Source organism: Zosterops lateralis, assembly GCF_965231275.1.
Source record: "Zosterops lateralis genome assembly, chromosome: 1".
Classification (NCBI taxonomy): Eukaryota; Metazoa; Chordata; class Aves; order Passeriformes; family Zosteropidae; genus Zosterops; species Zosterops lateralis.
In genome coordinates, this window is record NC_139762.1 from 42,364,275 (window position 1) to 42,383,576 (window position 19,302).

At 41.0% G+C, this 19,302-nt stretch overlaps 1 protein-coding gene across 5 annotated transcripts in view; it reads left to right on the top strand.

The window, feature by feature from the left end:
- Nucleotides 1–19,302, top strand: part of TGFBR2 (transforming growth factor beta receptor 2) — a 60,653-nt gene that overhangs the window by 30,345 nt on the left and 11,006 nt on the right. For all 5 annotated transcript variants that reach the window (XM_083864765.1, XM_083864762.1, XM_083864761.1 and 2 more), the window contains exons 4-5: nucleotides 12,645–13,444; nucleotides 17,402–17,543. In XM_083864765.1, the coding sequence (XP_083720891.1) occupies nucleotides 12,645–13,444; nucleotides 17,402–17,543 (942 nt within the window). The remainder of the gene's footprint in view (nucleotides 1–12,644; nucleotides 13,445–17,401; nucleotides 17,544–19,302) is intronic.

Sequence of the window (19,302 nt, forward strand, 5' to 3'; positions counted from 1 at the left end):
TTAAACCAGGGAAATGTGAGTACAGACACAACTACAAGTGCATAACTGTCTTGGTTTGGAAAGACAGGTGTCTGCCAGGGAAAGCCGGAGTTCTCTTGGAATGGAGAATGTAAACCCCTTCCCTCCAAATTACTATAATTTTGCAATTAAGGGGCTTTCAGGCAAAGATATGGAAATAGGAACAACACCTCTTTACTAGGAATATTAAAAATGCAGATGTAGTAGTACAAAAAAAAACAAGCAAACAAACAAACAAAAAAATCCTAGAAACGATAACAGAGTCAGAATCCGACCTGACACACTGTTGATCAGGGTGTTGGTAGCAGTCCAAATAAGTCCTCCTGGAGTGACAGATGTAGTTCTGTTGGAGTAGAGATGATCCTGTAGAAGGGACCAGTCTTTCTCTGGGAAATCCAGTGGAAAACAGGCTGGTCTGCAGTTCTGAATTGCAGGTTTTATCCAGGTAGAAATGCTTGGCTCCTCCCACTGTGTGGAGCATCTCACAATGAGATGATGTAATATTATCAGTCCTGCAGCGAGCCTTAATGGCCCATTAACAGTAGATATCCCCTGGAGGGAGGATGGGTGTGGAAGAGATAAGGAACACTGGTCCACCTGGTTTTAACATCTGTCCCATTAAGAGAAGGCACCTGCCCCCTCCCAGAGTTATGAGGAATGGGTTATACAAGAGATAAAGAAAAACACCTCCCCAAACAGTTTCAACAGATGGCAAAGAGCATACACACTTTTGGTTATATATTGTAACCCAAGACAATAACCCATCCCACTTCTACTTCATGAGTTCTAATAGAGGCCACTGCAGACGCAGTGAAAGCAATGCAGGTGTGTGCAGTACTGGTGGACTTCATGCTGCACACACCCCTTGTACTTTATTTTGTCCTACCTGCTGTGATTCTTTTATTGAGACAAAGTCAGGTTTCTGGCAGGCAAGAGTGAGGTCTCCTATGGAGAAACCTGTGTACACACACTTCTAAAGGGGTGTGACACACCACACCCATCCTCATCACCTGTAAGTTCCTCAGAAAAAGGTATAATTAGGCCCTTCTTATCTGAGATAACAAAGGGTTGGGATGCTGTTTCCACTCCTGAGAAACACAGTGTGTGACTACACTGAGGTGAACAACTGTGTGAGCAATTGGAGCTCTCACTTCCTAGCCTTCAAGAAGGCCAACCAGTTTAGGTCAGAAAACCACACCAAATTAGCCAAGAGCAAGCTAGCAAGTCGTTGCTTCCCTTGGCCCAGACTATCCATATCTGATACCGCCCCTCATCCCCATCTTCCTCAATCCCTTCCCAAGCTTGATTTGAAACCAGACAACCTGACTGCTGATCCATGGTTGTGTGACCAACCCTTAATTGGATGATCTTTAAAGGGTTTGGAGTATATATTGGTATTGATATGAGTACAGGTGGTAGACCCAAGACCTAATTCTAACAGATTGCCTTGGTTTTATTGAAGAGAATGTGTTCCCAGAGAAGAGATCTTACTCTGTGTCAGCTGTCTAGTGTTTTTGTACAACATGAACCACACCCTTGTGGATTTTGGCTAAATTATTATCAGTTAGCCACATTATAGCTGTTTTTCCTGGAGCTATGTAGCTGAATGCAATCAGTGATAAATGTGTGGTTTTGGTGTGTATGGTTATGAAAACCATTCTAGAAATTCAGCACCAAGTGCCTTCATTCCTATCAGCTCTGCAGCTCAGTCACACTTCCAGATCAACCTGAAAGGATTAGTAGAAATTTAAACCCAGTCTTTTTACCCAAATTCTTTTCAGTCTTCTGAGAGAAGCCTTTCCTTCTAGGTCATGTGCTGTAAGCACTTCAGGTGACTCTTGGAAACCATGTGTTGCATTCATATAAGTGAATAACTATAGATAAAAGTTAAACTAATGTAAAACTGCACTTTGTAACATTTCCAGTTCATTCACAAACATAGGCATTAACTCCAGTCAGGAGAGGGGAGAACTGGGGCTTTGTCATTCCTTTTTTATTGTTGTGGATTAGTATTTCTTTTAAATGAAAACAGCCCCTTTGGGTTACTTGCCTGGTTAGCCATGGCAGGAAGACAAACGATTTTTACAGTATCAGACATGCGGTTTCCTGTCTGTGTTTAACTTTGAGCAGAACATCACAGCCAGCTGGTCCATGGCTCCTCCAGACAACTAGATAATAGCCTGTAATAATTTTGTCTTTGGAATGACTGTCATCCAAATCTATTCTGTACATTGTTCTTGTGGGTTTTTTTCCTCTACATTTCTTGTATACCAGAACAAAAATGTTTTTGCAGTGGTTTTGCACATTCTGTAGTTTTAGAGAGCAAGACAAGAGCTACTAAAAAAAAGCCTGATCAAACAGTGATTTTAATAATTTATTAGCAGAAACTGAGATAAGAAGGATTGCATTTTTTCACCTGTTAATCACAGTGTTTCTTTTCAAGCTATTGCTATAAAAAACTAGTGTTTCACCTGTTCTTCCTGTATGCACACTTAAGGCAGACCAGATTTTGTTTGTTTCTTGTGTTTCTGAGGTAAGAAAGAAAATCCTGGGTAAGGCAACAAGTTCTAATTTCCACCAAATGTTAGTCACTAAATTCCAGTGATTCACAGCTGAGCTGTTACTGCTTATGGAAGAATTGGTTTAGAGCACTATTGGCTTGCATGAGTCTTGACTGTGAAGGGCAAACTTCCTGACTCCATTTTTAGACACAAACACCTAAAGGTTTTGGGTATTGAAGGTGTTGTGACTCACTCAAGATTGATTTTAGAAATGTTTGAAGTAGTTACAACAAAATCAAATGCCCAATTATTGTATTTTCATTTAAATTGCCAGTCTGCAAGATAAGCAAGACAGTCAGATATGTGCCTAAACATGCCTGTAGTTCTGCTGTGTTAGGGGGCTGACCCTGATTCAGATCCCTGGCATTCCAGGCCACAGGCAGCTGGAGGAAAATACTGAGTGCAGGATCACTCCAAATAATGTTCTGTAGTTCTTGGAGAAATAACATACAGGAGACAGGTAACCATTGTAAATCTGACTACTCTGTGTTTATTTTTTAATCCTTCTCTTTTTTTTTTGCCAAGCAAAATTGTGGGTGACTGGCAGGCAGCTTACACCCCTGTGGTGGAAAAATGCTTCTCACAGCAAATCTCAATGCCAGTGTGTTGTAATTATTATTTATTCAAAAGTCTAATGTTAGTGTTACCAGAAGGCAAAGCCAGGGAGCAAAACCACTGGAAAAGATTAGCCGGAATCAGGGGTAAAAATGTTTTGGGTGGCTAGAAGTTGACTGGGTGGCAGACAGAGGCCTGGTCCTTCTGTCATGGAAAAAATGAGCACAGGGTGAGGGTTTCTTGCTCCCTGATGTCTGCTTGTGTCTGGCGGATCTTCTACACCGTGCTTTACCTTCTGCTTTGATCTGCTGTGATGAATCAGGTCTGTCTGTGGTTGTTTGCACAGTCCCAGTCCTCCCATGATGTTTGGGCAGCTTTGTTCCTCAGCTTTCCCTTCACCACATCTCCCAGCCATTAACCAGTGCAAGCATGACAACTGGCTAACAGAGCTAGGTTTTATTAACAATACCAAGTTCTTTGACTGAAGTCGAGCCTTGTTTATCCTGAGGGACCAAGCAGGACTGTGCCCTTTCCAGCCCCACATCTTACCTGTTCTTCATAGACAGAGATGACCAGGTACTCATTGTAGACAAGAAAATGGGTTTCCTGCATGTTACTTAGTGCATGACCTACCTACCTGCTGTGCCATGCAACTCCTTCCTCTTGTGCATCTCATTTAGACACAGTCATTCAGCAATATGCACACCAGCAGTGGAGACTGCAAACAAGAAAACAAATCCTTTAAATACTGTTGCCAGTATGTATGCAGTTGTTATCCTGGGCATCAAATTCAAATCCAAGCAACAATGCAGAGAACTCAAAAGTTGGAACCAGGATTTCAACACAGCTCTGTTTTGTTTATAGTTGTTTCATTCTAATAAATTACATGATGTTAATTTTTTTATCCTCACCTGTCTCTTGCCATTCTGTGCAGATTTCCATGCAGTTTGCACCCAATGTGTCTGTGGTTTAGACTGTGTTTAGTGCTCACCTACTGCAAGATGAAGTCATTATTTTCAGCATTCCCACCACACCCAAATGTGGGAGAAACCTTTAGCAGCAACTCTGAACCATCCAGACAGTTGCCTTGAAATACCAAAACTTCAGTGATAGAGATGACTGACAGGTCAGCAAGAGTTTATGAGAATAATGAAACTAATTGGGGAAATGTGTTGAGGGAAGGAGAGTGTTGTGCTGCTAAAAAACTTCACACTGATCATGGTTTTACAGAGTTGGCTAATTGAGAGTGTAAGAGATGTGCCTATTTGATTAATCAATTGTGTCTGAGTCATTTGCCTGAACAAATTACAGCCTGTGGATTTGCAGTGCTGTGATTGCTCACTGTGTACAGTTGTTACCTGGGAGGGCTGGTGCTGCTCTTTGACTGAACCACCACAAGCATGCCTGTGTGGTGATGCCTTGTTGTGTGCCCAGACTGCAGGACATACAGATAATGTTTCTAAGTGTCCTTAACTTTGTATCTCTCATTTGTCTCTAACATGTTGTCTCTGTCTTTTCCTTTCTTTCTCTTCTCTTCCTCTCCTTACTAGAGTCAAAGTGTAGTGATTTTACTTGACTACATAGGAGGATCTCAGACTTAAGAGCAGACTTAAGATTTGTGCACAAACAGTCACCAGTCCATAAAATACTTATGTGATGAGTTGTCCGGTGCTCAAGGAACATCAGAAGGGAGATGATTACAGCTGGACTGCTTCCAAGTGAATTTTAACAAAGGCTTTCATTAATCTCTTTTTCTGTTATCCAACTAACATGTTCAGAAGGTAACTGTCTTCCAGCTGCCCCATAAAAGAGGTCAGTAACATTACATAACATTGCACAGAGCCTCTCACTGCTTGTATATTGGCTTTGTTCTCTATGTTTCCTCTTAGGTATTTGCAGGCACTAGAGTCCCACCCAGTGCCTGCAGCTGTGTGTATCCAAAGGAGAGGCTGTCTAATGCTGAACAGCTGATTCACTTAATGGGACAGAAAGGAAATAGAATGAAAAGAGGCTAAAGAAGCCAAAATTTTGTTTTGCTCTGTAGTATTTATATTGTTTGCTTCTTAGGAAAATAACCATGCTCAGTTACAGATTTGTGTAAAAACAAACTAGGCAGTGCTCTTCCAGTCTGGTTGGCATATTTGTTACAATTTGCATCACTTGAGAGCTTAATAAGTATGGGAATGTGGCCAACCTTTTATCAGGTTGTCAAGGAAGAGACTTTAATAATTACAGACAGAAACAAACTGTAACTAACACTGGCAACATAATATTTTGGGAAAGGTTGGAGGGGTGAAACTCAGGCTGAGAATAAAAATAGTAGTTAATGTGTGGCATCTGCTGAAACATATTGAAACTGGAGAGATTGATTTGTTCCAGAAATCCACCAGCAAACAGCAGCAGACACCCAAGCTCTATAACTGAGCCATGTATCACAGAAACTCAGTCACATCATGTAAAGTTAAAATACGTTGGCTTTTATATTGCTGAGTAGGAAAGCTTGGCTACAAAAGTCAAAGTGTGTGAGAGATGCCATGTACACACAGTGAAGGGACCTATTAGAATGGGAGAGATAAGAAGGTAATGCATTAGGGGGGTGGAAGATTTTAAGCAAATGGATGCTGTGCCAGCAAACCAAGGAATTACACTTTCTAGCCAGCAGTGAGGGAATAAAAGCAGCAACAAACTATTTGTTCTGTCTTAAAGCTTAAGAATTTCTTAAACCTCCTGGGTGCTGAATAGCATACTTGGCAATCAGTTGAAAAATGAAATTCTGCTTACAATAGATGAAATATCCATTAGGTCATTGCTGCCCAGCCTTTTTGCTGAAGTAAGCCACCCAGAGGCAATCAAGCTGCCTGCCTCCCACCCCTGTGACTAAGATACAGCCATTCCCATCAGGTGACAGATGCATGTGCATGACTCTTCCAACATGTAACACATGTAACTGGGTCATGTAACTGGGGATTTTCCCTGGGCGTTACAGAGAAGTCTTGAGTCCTGATCCCCTAGGTAGTCGTGTGCCAAGGCCAAAGCTGCAGGTCCACAGGAGAGAGCAGCAGTGGGTGTGCCACTGATCTTCAAAATAGCTCATACTTACTACCTTTCAGGAAAAGAGATAAATAATGGCTCTGGGCAATGACATGCATTAAGTGCTCTGAGAGCTGGGTCTGGTTTGTCAGCCATTTGTTTACTGCAGAGCAACCCTTTAGGTAGCCGAATACCCAAAAGAACAGCTGAATGAGTTCCCATACCTTTAAGTAAACCCTTAGGGCACAAAGTGCTGGACCCTGCACTTGGGTCACAGCAATGCTGCAGGCTGAAGGAAGAGTGGTGGAGGGAAGCTGCCTGGAGGGAAAGGACCTGGGGTTGTTGGTTGACAGTGGCTGAACATGAGCCAGCACTGAGAGCATATGGCCAAGAGGGCCCATGGCATCCTGGCCTGTTTCAGAAAGAGTGGAGCCAGCACAGCCAGTGCAGTGATTATCCCCTGAACTCAGCACTGGTGAGGGCACGTCAAATCCTGTGGGACCCTCACTACAAGAAGGAGGACACTGAGGTGCTGGAGTGTCCAGAGAAGGGCAGCAAAGCTGAGGAAGGATCTGGAGCACAAGCCCTGTGAAGAGTGTCTGAGGGAGTTGGGGTTGTCCAGCCAAGAGAAAAGGAGGGTTAAGGGGGAACCTTTTTTTGCTTTCTACTACTAACTGAAAGGAGGTTGTAGCAAGGTGGGGGTCAACCTCTTGCCCCAAGTAAGAAGCAATAGAACAAGAGGAAATGGCCTCAAGTTGTACAAGGGAGATTTAGATTGGATAGCTGGGAAAATTTCTTCACCAAAAGGGTTGTTATGCTCTGGAACAGGTTCCCCAAGGAAGTGGTTGAATGACTATCCCTGGAGGTATTTGAAAGACCTGTAGATGTGGCACTCAGACATGGTTTAGTGGTGGACTTGGCAGTGCTGGGTTTACAGCTGGATTTGATGATCTTAGAGATCTTTTCCGACCTAAACAACTCCATGATTCTATAGCTGGCCAGGCAGATCTGCCAACTACCGGAGGTAGTGCCTCTCCAGGAGAGAGATATTGGATACCCTGGTAATATCCTTTTCAGCCTAAAAGATGAAGACATACAGCTCAAGCACAACTTATTGGCCTTGACAGACTTGGTTTACCTAGTCCAAAGAAAGCTACTGTCAAATACAGGAACTTGTTGAAGGAATTCAAGCTTAAGGAAACTCTGCAAGAAATACCAGGGATTATTTTCTACTGGATACTAAGATAGGGCCTACTCTGGTTTTAAAATCTAGTAATGTCTCTCTTCTACCATGAGTTGCTTCAGCATAGAGCTGAGGGAGGGGTGGAACTGATTTCCTGCACAACAAAACTATTAAATTGAAAAAAATTAATCTCCAGCAAGTATGAGAAATTAAAATGGTTCCAAGAAGCCATCATGATAAAAAAAACGCAGGTTAATTTGAGGTGTGGCATTTGAATTTGATTATTACCAAGTGTTTTGTGTCAGGATCAACCATTTTCCTAAGGAAACACCCTCCACCCTGAGTAAAAAACCTCCCCACCCCCCATCTGCAAGCCCCCCAAAACAATGCCTGTAAAACTCACAGAAGTTTTTAAAAGTTGGATCAACTTGCAGACCGCTTTTGTCCTCAAGATAGGGGTTTCAGGGACAAGTATAGGAGTGTCAGAAGAAGATTGTCTGTTTTGAAAATCAGTGTTTCCCACTGAAAAATGTTTTGCTGAAGATTTCCAAACCATTTTAATTCTAAAAAGGGCAAAATCAGGAAGGTATATAAGACACTGGGCTACAGAATTTCATTTCTACTTTAGGATTCTTCAGTAGAGATAAACTAAATTACTCTAAACAGCTTAAACAGCTGCTCGGAGTAAATTTCATATTTCATTTCACTGAAAGTGAAGCATTTTATGGAGCTAGTTTTTGTCCAGAAAGTAAAAGTACTAAAGAGATGGGCAGGGGTTTCCTTTTTTTTTTTTTTTTTTTTTTTTTTTTTCTGCCGAGTACCTTGCTCAGAAATCACTACACATGCAAGGTTCAAACTCCCATTTTGTGAAAAGCTCTCCCTTGATTCAAACAGAGCAGGTCTTGAACTTGAAGCTCCTGTACCCCACCCATCCCCACTGCTGGGGATTCAGCACTCACATACATCTCTTGCCAAATTGCAACATTTGAACAGAAATTCTGTTCAAGCAAAAGCATTCAAAAAGTGTTGGTTTTCATTCCAGTGAGGAATTCAAATCAAACTTTGAAACCTCAGAATTTCTACAAAATGGAGTTTTCCTACAGTCAGCTCAAAGGGCTGCTTTGTGTCGTGGGATCTTGCAAAATAACCAGATCACAGTTCTGTGTCTGGGACCGTGTTTTGTGACTTGGTGTTTCTGGGAATTTTTAAGACACTGCACAAGCTTGCAATACATCAGTCTCGATGTATTTAACTTGAGTTCTGCTAATATCAAATATATTCTTTCTCGGCTGTGTGGTTTTGTCTAGCAGTTGAATAGGCAGCAGCTTTAAAGCTCACAGGAGCAGCAGACAGCAAGGAAATAGTTCTGTCAGTACTGGCTGGGCATTCTGCTGCCCTGCCATTCAAGTGTGTGTCCTCATTTCATTGCCATTGTTTTACTTACTCCTTCCAAAGTTCAGTTGTATCAAAGGCATGAAAACTGACTTAAAGAATTTGCAAGCTCTTGTGCTTTGAAGCTCCCTGGCTGAACAGGGGCTGTACAGTGTTTCCATTTTCCTTGGCACCTGAGCCCTATTCCCTCAAGGCATAGGTAGTGTTAAGGGTTATGCAGATGGTTTGTGCTTAGTTTAAACCGCATACAGGAAGCTTTCTTTTAGCTCAACTTCTCTATTGTTATGCCATATTAATAGGCCCTTTTGAAGCTTAAGAAAGGACCGATCCACCCAAATAATAGTTCTGGGTGGGGAAAGTTATTTAGGAGCACGTTTGCAGAACATGAAAAGCTGTTTTGTTTAACTGTTTCCTTACCCGCCTTTGCAGCCAGGTTTTGCTCATTCCAGTGCTCAGAAAGAGGAATCTGCACTCCCATTTTTTTAAATTATGAGGGTTCAGTCATAGGTATTTATTTATAAGTGAACATATTTATTCTTAGATTCCTATAGTCAAGCCATAAAATGTTGGCTAGCCACTATGCAAACATACAGCTATGCTCTGAATTTTGATCCTGTCCTGATTTTGCACACAGATTTTGCAGGGAAATACCCCATCCTTAGTTTGTGCTGGAATGGCTGATCTGATTCTGCTCATATCATCAGGGAAAATCAAAGGCAGTTCCAGAATTGTCTTGCTCGGGACACACCTCAGTGCCACCAGCTCTTTGCTCTTGCTGTCCCCTTTAATTCTCCTGTCAGGCGGCTTGGTCTCCTCCTAAGCTTAGAGCCTGACACTCAGTTCTCACTGATGTGTGCTCATTCTTGCACTTCCCAAACTCTGAGTGGGATTTGCCTAGTGTCTTAAATAGTGAAAATTAGCACAGCCTTTGTCCCTGCTGTTTTAGGTGGGGTTGTGCAGCTGTGTGCTTTTCACCCCCTGCTTCTCTGCTTCCTCCAAGCGACCGTGCCAAAGCAGATGTGTCACTTTGCAGCAGAGCTGCAGGATGACAGAGTGCTCAGGGGGAAGTGGCCAAACTGCTCAACTTCTGCTTTGATTAAATTTCTTTTTCATTCTTTTTCAAGTAACATTTGCAACATCAACAGTTTTTCCTTTCTACCCAGAAATCCCCCTGCACCATAAGCAGAGCTTTCTCTTGTGCAAAAAGAGGAAGAGCTGAAGGAGCTGTGAACTCTGCTGGAGAGTTATCAGCTGTAGAGCAAAATAATACAGCCTGCTCTAGGACATTGTAGGAATGATTGGAGATCCTCAGAGAGGTAGCCATAGCAGTGGATTTTGGGTGAGATTCTCCTCAGTTAGAGCTGAACATACACCCAGCTGCCTCCAACTGCTTGGACTCAGGGGGAGGAATTTGAAAGACAACTAATACTTATGGTGGCTTTTGAGGGCTTTTGTCACTCATTTTGAAAGGTATTTGTATTTCAAATATCTGATCTACATACTGCAGCTCTTCCAGCTCTGTGGCAAAGAAAAAGGACTTAAAGGCCCTAAAGAAACATTTTCATCTTTGTGAAAGAGTGTACCCTGTGATATAGATTACACATTACTCATTTCCAAGAGCAGAGTACAGACTTAAGCATGCTTTTCTGTGGTCAAGAAAGAACAAAAACAAACCAAAACCAGCAAAACAGAACCCCAAATGTTCAATAAAATTACTTTCTCTGATTATTACAGGTCATAGTTGTGTCACATAATTGTGACCTGCCTGCAGCCAAAACTCCAAAACAGCCATCCCACAATGCATTCAGTTCTCCTCCACCAAGGTGTTTCCCAAGTTCTTAATAAAGCAGATTTTCTAGAAACAAAGAATGCACAAGGGAATAAGCAATGCAAATCTATTTACTGACAGTGACATTTGACTTTCTAAATATATTCCTCCCCTAAGGGCTGTAAAAACACAGTGGGTTTTTTTTTCCTCTTCTTTTTTTCTTCTCCTTCTCCTCTGAAAAGCAGAAGAGTTGCCTTTAATCTGTGATGAACTTTTAGGTATTGTTTTTATTTAAAATTCAATATTTTTAAAATTTACTAACATTTTTGTTATCAAATCACTGGAGAATAAGGATTTGTGGTTTGCATAGGTCTGGAAGGATTGTCTTAAAAATTCTTTCACATAAATGAAGGAAATACATTCTTTGTAGGTATTGCTAGTGCATGTCATTGACCTGTGCTAGGCTGGGAATGACAGTGCTTGAAAGGCACTTCCTCTTCCTTGAAACCCTATGAGAGAGGCTAGGATTTAATTACTCACTTGCATCTGGTTGATTAACCTTTCAAACAGAGGAAGCACATCCTGGTTAGGGATTCAAGCCTTTTTCTAAATAAAAAGACTGTACTTTTCAGATTCCCTATCACCTGCCTTTGAATAGCTGCTGGCTCCTGCTGCTTGCCAGCTGGGTTTACAATGGAAAAGTGATTACAAGTGAAATTGGAGGGTCAGAGGTACTGTTTGTTCTAATTGTAAACTTTTTACCCTTATCCCTTTTAGCATTGCTCACCTTTGTTTTGAAAGGCACAGAGTAAGGGAAACAGAGGCTTGTGGCTAATGTAGATAGTGACAGTTTCCCTTCAGAGCTTATTAAACTTTTCTTATTCATATTGACTTATTTGGCCTGATGCACAGAGCCCGAGTCAATGACATGGCTGTAAGCATCCATCAGAGCATCATGCTGCCATCACAAGCCGCTTGCTTAACTGTAGTTGCAGCTCCATTTGTTTTATTCTATTCAGGTTAGGCTCCCAAGACTTCTTCCAAACAATCCCCTCCTTTATGCAAAGATAATGCAGTGTATTTTATCTTACTCAAAGGAAGAAAGAGACCAGGTTCAGATATAAACTCTGCCCTCCCTTTAATCTCTTCTTTGAACAAAACTCTTCCATTTTAAACTGGTTATCTCCCCTAAGAAATACTGAACTAGAAGGTCGTTTTTAGAGGTGACAGGGCAGCTCTCACCTCTAGGATAATAATCTCTACTCTTCCCAGAACATATCCCTGTTCTAGAATAGGTCCCTGTTTTTCTTCTATTCCCTATATGTTCCACCTAGGAATATGTTCGTGTGTGCACTGCACGAGGTATGGAGTTCAGAATGAACATCTTTACAGCAGAAAAGCAGTGTACAGCCAGCAGGGAACTCACAGAGGAAGTTTTATGATACATAAATCCATGCAGAAGTCCCTGGAGTGCAGTGGTGACCGTTCTGTGCCTGCTTCCATGCAGGTGCTTGAATTTGTTTTAGCAACACTCACATACATCAAAGCATGAGAATGAGTTCTGGGTTTTGGGTCTGTATGTGAGCATACATATTGTGCCTAAATATTTTCATACAGTGTGTGAACTGAATTCCTGAAGATGACTTTGCAGGAACCCTACTAAGATATACTGGATCTGGAGTAGTAACTGAGGAGGTGGGAGTTCACGGGCTTCATTGTCTGTTTATTTATAGAAAACTTAATGTGTTCTAGTAATTAGTGTTTAAAGGAGCAGTTCTGTGAAGAATACATTGACAGAGTAAATACAGGAGATTTGGCTATTGTATTCAGGAAAGTGAAGGTTTCATCCATTATGAATTAAAAGCCTAAGAGAAGAACAAAGCTACTAAATTATATTAGGTTCTTATTTGTTCTGTTCTGGCTTTTTATAAAATAAGTAGACAGGGAAGTCCTGGTAAGCAGAGGCCTTCATACAAAAAAAACATTTTGAAGCAAGAAAGCAGTGACAATTTTTATTATTTGCTGTTAGAGAAGATAATGTATTGCATTCTGGATAAAAATGATAATTATTGACAGCCTTCTGTACATATCAAACTGTGATATAACTTCATGGATGCCTTCCTTCTGTTCTTTACAGATGACCCTCATAAGCCAGAGGAGAAAGATGAAATTTCTAAAGTCACAATCATAAGTCTTGTCCCATTACTGGTGATTTCTGTTGCTGTGATTGTTATCTTTTATGCCTACCGGACTCATAAGAAGAGGAAACTCAACAAGGCATGGGAGAAGAATGTTAAGCCCAAGAAGCATAAGGACTGCAGTGATGTCTGTGCCATTATGTTAGACGATGACCGCTCAGACATCAGCTCCACCTGTGCCAACAACATCAACCACAACACAGAGCTGCTGCCCATTGAGTTGGACGTTGTTGTTGGCAAAGGAAGGTTTGCTGAAGTGTATAAAGCCAAACTGAAGCAAAACACATCAGAACAGTATGAAACTGTGGCAGTCAAGATTTTCTCCTATGAAGAATATGCTTCCTGGAAAACTGAGAAAGACATTTTTTCAGATGTAAACCTCAAGCACGAGAACATCCTCCAGTTCTTGACAGCAGAGGAGCGTAAGACAGATCTTGGCAAACAGTATTGGTTGATCACTGCCTTCCATGCTAAAGGAAACTTGCAGGAATATCTCACACGGCACATTATCAGCTGGGAGGACCTCTGGAAACTTGGCGGGTCTTTGGCCCGAGGGATTGCCCATCTGCACAGTGATCACACACCCTGTGGTCGTCCCAAAACACCCATCGTACACAGAGACCTAAAGAGTTCCAACATCCTGGTGAAAAATGATTTAACCTGCTGTCTCTGTGACTTTGGATTATCCCTGAGGCTGGACCCTTCCCTGTCTGTGGATGACTTGGCTAACAGTGGACAGGTAAGTTAAAAGATTGAAGAGGGGGCAGGTAATGTAGTAGCCAATCTGCTGGGCTGAAAAGATGAAAAAACCTTAAGCTTCTACAGTAGCTTTGACTTAAAATCATTAAAAAATAATGTGAATGTGCTTATAAACAAAGAGCTATAAACATTAAAGCAACAATCAGAGAAGTGCAATGTAGGTTTTGCTATGATTGGAGATCTGCATGTGTGTGTGTCATGCAACCATCCTCTCACTTATACTAAGCACGTATGAGCTTGTTAGCAACTTTTCATGGTGCTTTTGCAATGCACAGATACATACACCAAAGTACAATAAGGATCTGCTTCATGTTGTGAGGTTTTCATGCCTCATGGCATTACCCTTCTGTGTGACTAAACCCAGTCCTGGTCTACCCCAGCATATTTTGTGTCCTCAAAAGCTGTAATCACGTAATTACTGGTAGATAATAATTTTAAAATTCAAAAAAAGAGACCTCTTTAATGCATGTTACATTCTGCACACACAAGAAAATATAAGGATGTAAAATAAAAATTATTGCCCTGGTGTGTTTTTTCAACTAAGGAGCACAGATAATATTCATCTACTTGACAGGGATGTCAGAGAGATGTTTATGAATGTGTTTAAGACTACATGCATCTCTAAATATCGTCTCTTTTCTTAAAAACTCACAGAATATAAATTCAGACCATTGTTAACTTAATTCCTAATAGTTTAATTATACATATATTTATATGTGTATTTTTATATTTATATTTTTATACATAGGTCACTCAAAGCCTGTCCATTTAAACTGATTTTTACCTCACATGGAAGTAATATTTTAGCTTAGAACATTTTCAGGGCAGATCTTCAGTCTGTAGTGCTCTGTTGAGTTCACAGGAGCTTTACTGTTGATTATCAAATGAAGATATGCCTTTGAAAGTCTCCTTATTGAAAAGCAACTGTCCTGGTCTCATTTTTAGAAGATCTATTAACCAGAGCCAGGAGTGAATGTTAATCAGTGGAGCCATATTTAAAATACAACAAACACCACTCCATTACATATAATTTCTCTCCAGCATGCCATATCTTTTTGTAGATCTCTATGTAGTAATACCAGATTGTCAGTCATAAGACTGGTCCCTTTTGAAGCAAGACAAGGACCCTGAAATCCATCACCCATAGACACTTTGGTTAAAGCAGACCGTTATTGCAAGCTGATTTCTCTGGCATTGCTCAGAGTCACTTGGAAGTAGCAGGATAGTGTTGATACTGCCACTTCCACAGTCCACACCAATACTGATGACAAAGTACAGGGCTGCCCAGATCAGGTTATGGCTTTGGAGTTGGTGTCCTTGGGCACTGGTGTTCAGGCTGACTGTTTAATTTTGTTTAGCTTCAGTGAATCTTTTTGGGAGTGACTCAGCTGGTGTCATTCTTCTCTGTGACAAGGAGTATGAGTCAATTGATTTGACTCCACTTCAACCTCTGCCTTGTTCTTTTTGGGCACACAAGAGCAACCCACTTTAATTCCCCAACATGCCAGCCTCAGTGCTATTGCTTTTATTAAAGAAGTCTTGCACCAATATTTGCTTTATGCATAATTTCTAAAATTTACACTTTTACTCAAATTCTTGCCACCAGGAGATTCAATTTTATAGCAGGTATAATGGAGCTGACTCAATTTTTAATTCAAGAAAACCTTGAGCTTTCAATTAAATAAATAAGAGTTGTAAGTATTTAACAGTTTTTCTGGTCATCCTTAGACACAAATATTGAAGGCAAGTTGTTGGGATTACAAAGCCATCTTCTTTCAAATCTACCCAGCTACTTTGCATATCATGCAGATATAGCCATTATTGACTACAATAGCAGGCTTGAAACTACCTTTTTCCCCATTAGAACCTTTGCAGTCTTTTGAGTTTCATCATCTATGATGGTTAATACTTGCTAATGTGATGTCTAAAAATCTAGACCTTCTTCCCACTATGTTCGAAGGAGTGGTAGGTTCCTGCAAGGCCAGCAGTTTTGTACCTCAGCAGCATCAGCATCCTTGAATAGATAGTTTCCCATATCAGGTAAAGAGAAATATCTACTGCTTCTCTGACTGATACAACTCAGGGCATGAAACATCTCTCAATAGCTTAAAAGGAATGTAAGATTTCCAGTAAAAAAAAGATTCAAATGTCACAAAAAATGATAATGCAGTGCTGGAAGAGAGATGGTCCCTCACTAGAAGTTTTGGAAAATCAAGAACTGAAAGCATACTGGTATTTGCAAAGAGGAAGCATATCCAGACCCTAGAGGGGCAACCAGCTTGGAATTAGGTACCTAAAAATGCCTTTGAGACTCAGGAGTCACTTGTTTTCAAGATACAGAAAAAGTGTCTTTGACCAAAAGACCTAATAATCTAAATGCAGATAAAAGGACATAAACAGAATGTGAGAGATCTGTGTTTGGGCATCATTAACTCTTGTTAAAATGAGCAAGGTTTGGGGGAGTAGTGGACCATGTGCATAGGTAACCTTCTTAAGCTTTGGATAGGATCTGCCTGGGGAAGAAATCATGTGCTAGGGAGTTAATGGTGGTTAGGAACAACCTCTGCTTCAGTGTTTCCATATGTACATTTTATGTAGTGAGAAGGGAGTTGGTGCTCACCTCGGTGGTGCTGAGATGGGACTGTCCCAAGTACCTCTTCAGTGTATAGCTGCTATTCACATGCTTGGCCTTAAATTCATCAGTGTCAGTGTAGCAGGGAACTTAACTTTGAGACTGCTCACACTGAATTATTTTCCTGTCCTCTGTTTATAAAGGCTTTGATCCTACAACCATTTGGATATTTTTGACACAGAGATTTTCTGCTGTTGCAAGGTCCTATGACAAAGCTATGTTCTTGATCTTTCCTTCTGCTTATGATAATTTCCACTTTTTGTGGAGCATCTTCCCATTTGCCCTGAGCCTGAGGTGATAAGACATGTTTACAGAAGCTTATAAAATGGGTGCCATAGGGCTCTCTCAAGACTGTACATTTGCAGTTGCAGACCCAATAACTGAAATGATCTTTCACAGCCCTGCTTGCCTCTGGGCTCTGGAGTGATTGCTGTAGTGTAAACAGCTCGTTTAAATCATATGTCCTACTGCATCACCCACTTGTGTTTGTTCATCTCTGCCATTAACCAGTCTCCAACTTGAAGCTGTCTTTGCCTGATGAAAGACTTCTGTTTGCAGTTTTTCAAGGGGGATACTGTTATTTATACCCTGTGAAGAGTTTGTCATTTGAGAGCAAGCAACTGCTGAGTGATCCAAGAATTCTTCTTTAAATCCTTTCTTGTGATAAAAACAGACTTTTAAACTTCACCTTCTGTAATGCAAAATCGTAATCTAGAGCTCAGCAAACCTGCTAAAGTCATTGCTGAAAATTGCTCAGTATGAATAAAGTTTATGAGAATGTCTTTTTCAAAGGGGAGGATTTTTGGTTTGGATTCAAAGGTGTGGTTCTGCATTCAGTATTTGTGTGTTTGCTTTCTTCTCCCAGGCCTGCATTTACTCTCTTTTTAAGCCCACCATGAAAAGAAACAGCTAACACTGTAATATGCTGTGCAATATAATACAATGTGTTTCTTGCTCATCTGAAAGACACTTGGTCAGCAGCAATTGCTTCAGGCCCCAAGGTCAGAGTTTATCTGTGAATAGCCAAAGAGTGAGAAAACTTGTCAGTGTCAAATTATTTGCTTAAGGAACTAAAAAGAGCTATAGTTTTTTCCTCACCAAGAGAGGTGCAAGTAAGTTGGTAGTCAGGACAATGCCAGATTCCCCTGGCAGCAGAAAATATGGTCTGTGCCAAGTATAGCCTGAAATTTTGGATACATGTCAAATGGCACTGTTTCTGTGAAAGCTGAAGTTAAATCACAGTGGAATCCAAAACATGAATTGCAATTTCAGCTCGTGAGGTCTCCCCAATTTCTTCTCCTGTAGGTTGGCACAGCAAGATATATGGCCCCTGAAGTTTTGGAGTCCAGGATGAACCTGGAGAACATGGAGTCCTTCAAACAAACAGATGTGTACTCCATGGCTTTGGTCCTCTGGGAAATGACATCTCGCTGTAACGCTGTTGGAGGTAAGTGCCATCTGTTTTCTTCTCTCTGAAAGTATGTTGAGACAGACATACTCTTTTGGTTGTCTGGGGAGAGGGTGATTTTTTTAACTATCACCAGGTTTTCTAGTGTATCTGGATGTTGCAAATTAACAGTCTTTCAGTAGTGTGAGATGCACGTGTGCATGAGCAGGCTTAAACACCAAGTAACTGAGTGCACAAGTAAATTGATCCTCAGTTGATATAAGGATAAATTTGCTGTTAGGTAGGTCACTTCTAAAGATTATTAAAGTCTGGTTTCCCTATGACATCTTGAGTAGTTGTGAATTGACTCAGCCTGGTTGATCTCACTCAAAATAATTGGAAACATAAGTAAATTTGAAATAATAAACCAAAGAAGTGATAACTGCTTCTCATTTATTTCATTGAATGTTAATTCTCAAACCTAATAAGGTCCAGTTAAGTGCCACATTTACTAATTGATAATTTTAGTAAGAGGCATCATAATGATATGGAAAGTTTCCTCTTTTCCCAAAATCACCAGCTGCTGCACATCATGCTTTGTGATTTTGCAAGAGACCACCTGTATGAGAAATCAAGGGATGTTCACTGTATAAAGTGTAGTAACAAAATAAAAATGATTGGAGCTGACTATCAGAACAGCTCCAAGAAAAGCTGCTATGCTTGTTCATAGTCAGAGTTTCTTCTGAAACAAAAAACTCCATTTCTGCCTTGCCTAAAGTTGACCCATAATTCCCAGCATGCAATGCTGGTATGTGCTAGAAATCAGACGAGTTGCTGTTGGGATATCTACAATACATATCGCCATGTTTGAAGCTTTTCACCTTACTTCAGGAACTAAAATAAGACAAAGTTGCATGTAAAATTCTTCAGCCTGCTGGAATCGTCTAGGAGTCATATTAAAAAATATTACTGCATAGTTCAGGGCTCACACAGGCAGTCTAAGGAGTGGGGCTGTAAAAGGTAACTAATGTGGATATTATAGTAGATATGCAACTGTGATTTGATTTGTTATCCTTCCTCCAAAACCACAGAGGCTCCCTTTTCATTGGACTTGGCACAGTTCCACCTTGAAGGGCTGCCATAGACGCAGAGACAGGACAGTCTTGCAGGCTAGAGCACTGTGCTATGAGGAACATAGTGTTCAGGAGGGAAACCAATGTCCCAGGGGAAGATGTGCATAGCTGCTCCTTGTTTCTCTACCAGCATCTGTGGGATACCACAAGGGAGGTCTCTGAAGCCACTCTGCACAGTGGCTGCACCACGATGTCCATGTGCAGGAGGGAGGAATTGCCTCCATCTCAGTCTCCTGCTCTGTCTGACCAGCATTTGGTCTTTCTGGGTGGGCTGTATTGTGGGCAACAGGTTTGCCCCTGTTTGCGCCCTGCCAGGAAAGCTACAAAGCGAGTATGTGTGCCGAACATGCCAGCATAAAAGCATGAAAAGAACACCAAATTCTTTTCTAGTCAAACATTTAAGGGTAGAACATTTTGTCCAAGGCAAACCTATCCATATTTAATGGATCATGGTCATGCCTGTTTCTAAGTGCATTGGCACAACCTCAGCCTTTCATTCACACTTTTGTAAATGTGGCAGAGGAGATTTAAAACCTGAAAAAAAGGAACTGCACCCTGTCTCATGATCTGTCTCTGTTTCTTGCGTTTAGGAACTCACCTGATTAGTATAATTATGAGCTGTTCACTGTGGAGTCCTTTATCTTTGATGATGCCTGAGTCCCTTCCTGTTCAGATTTGCTGAGTAG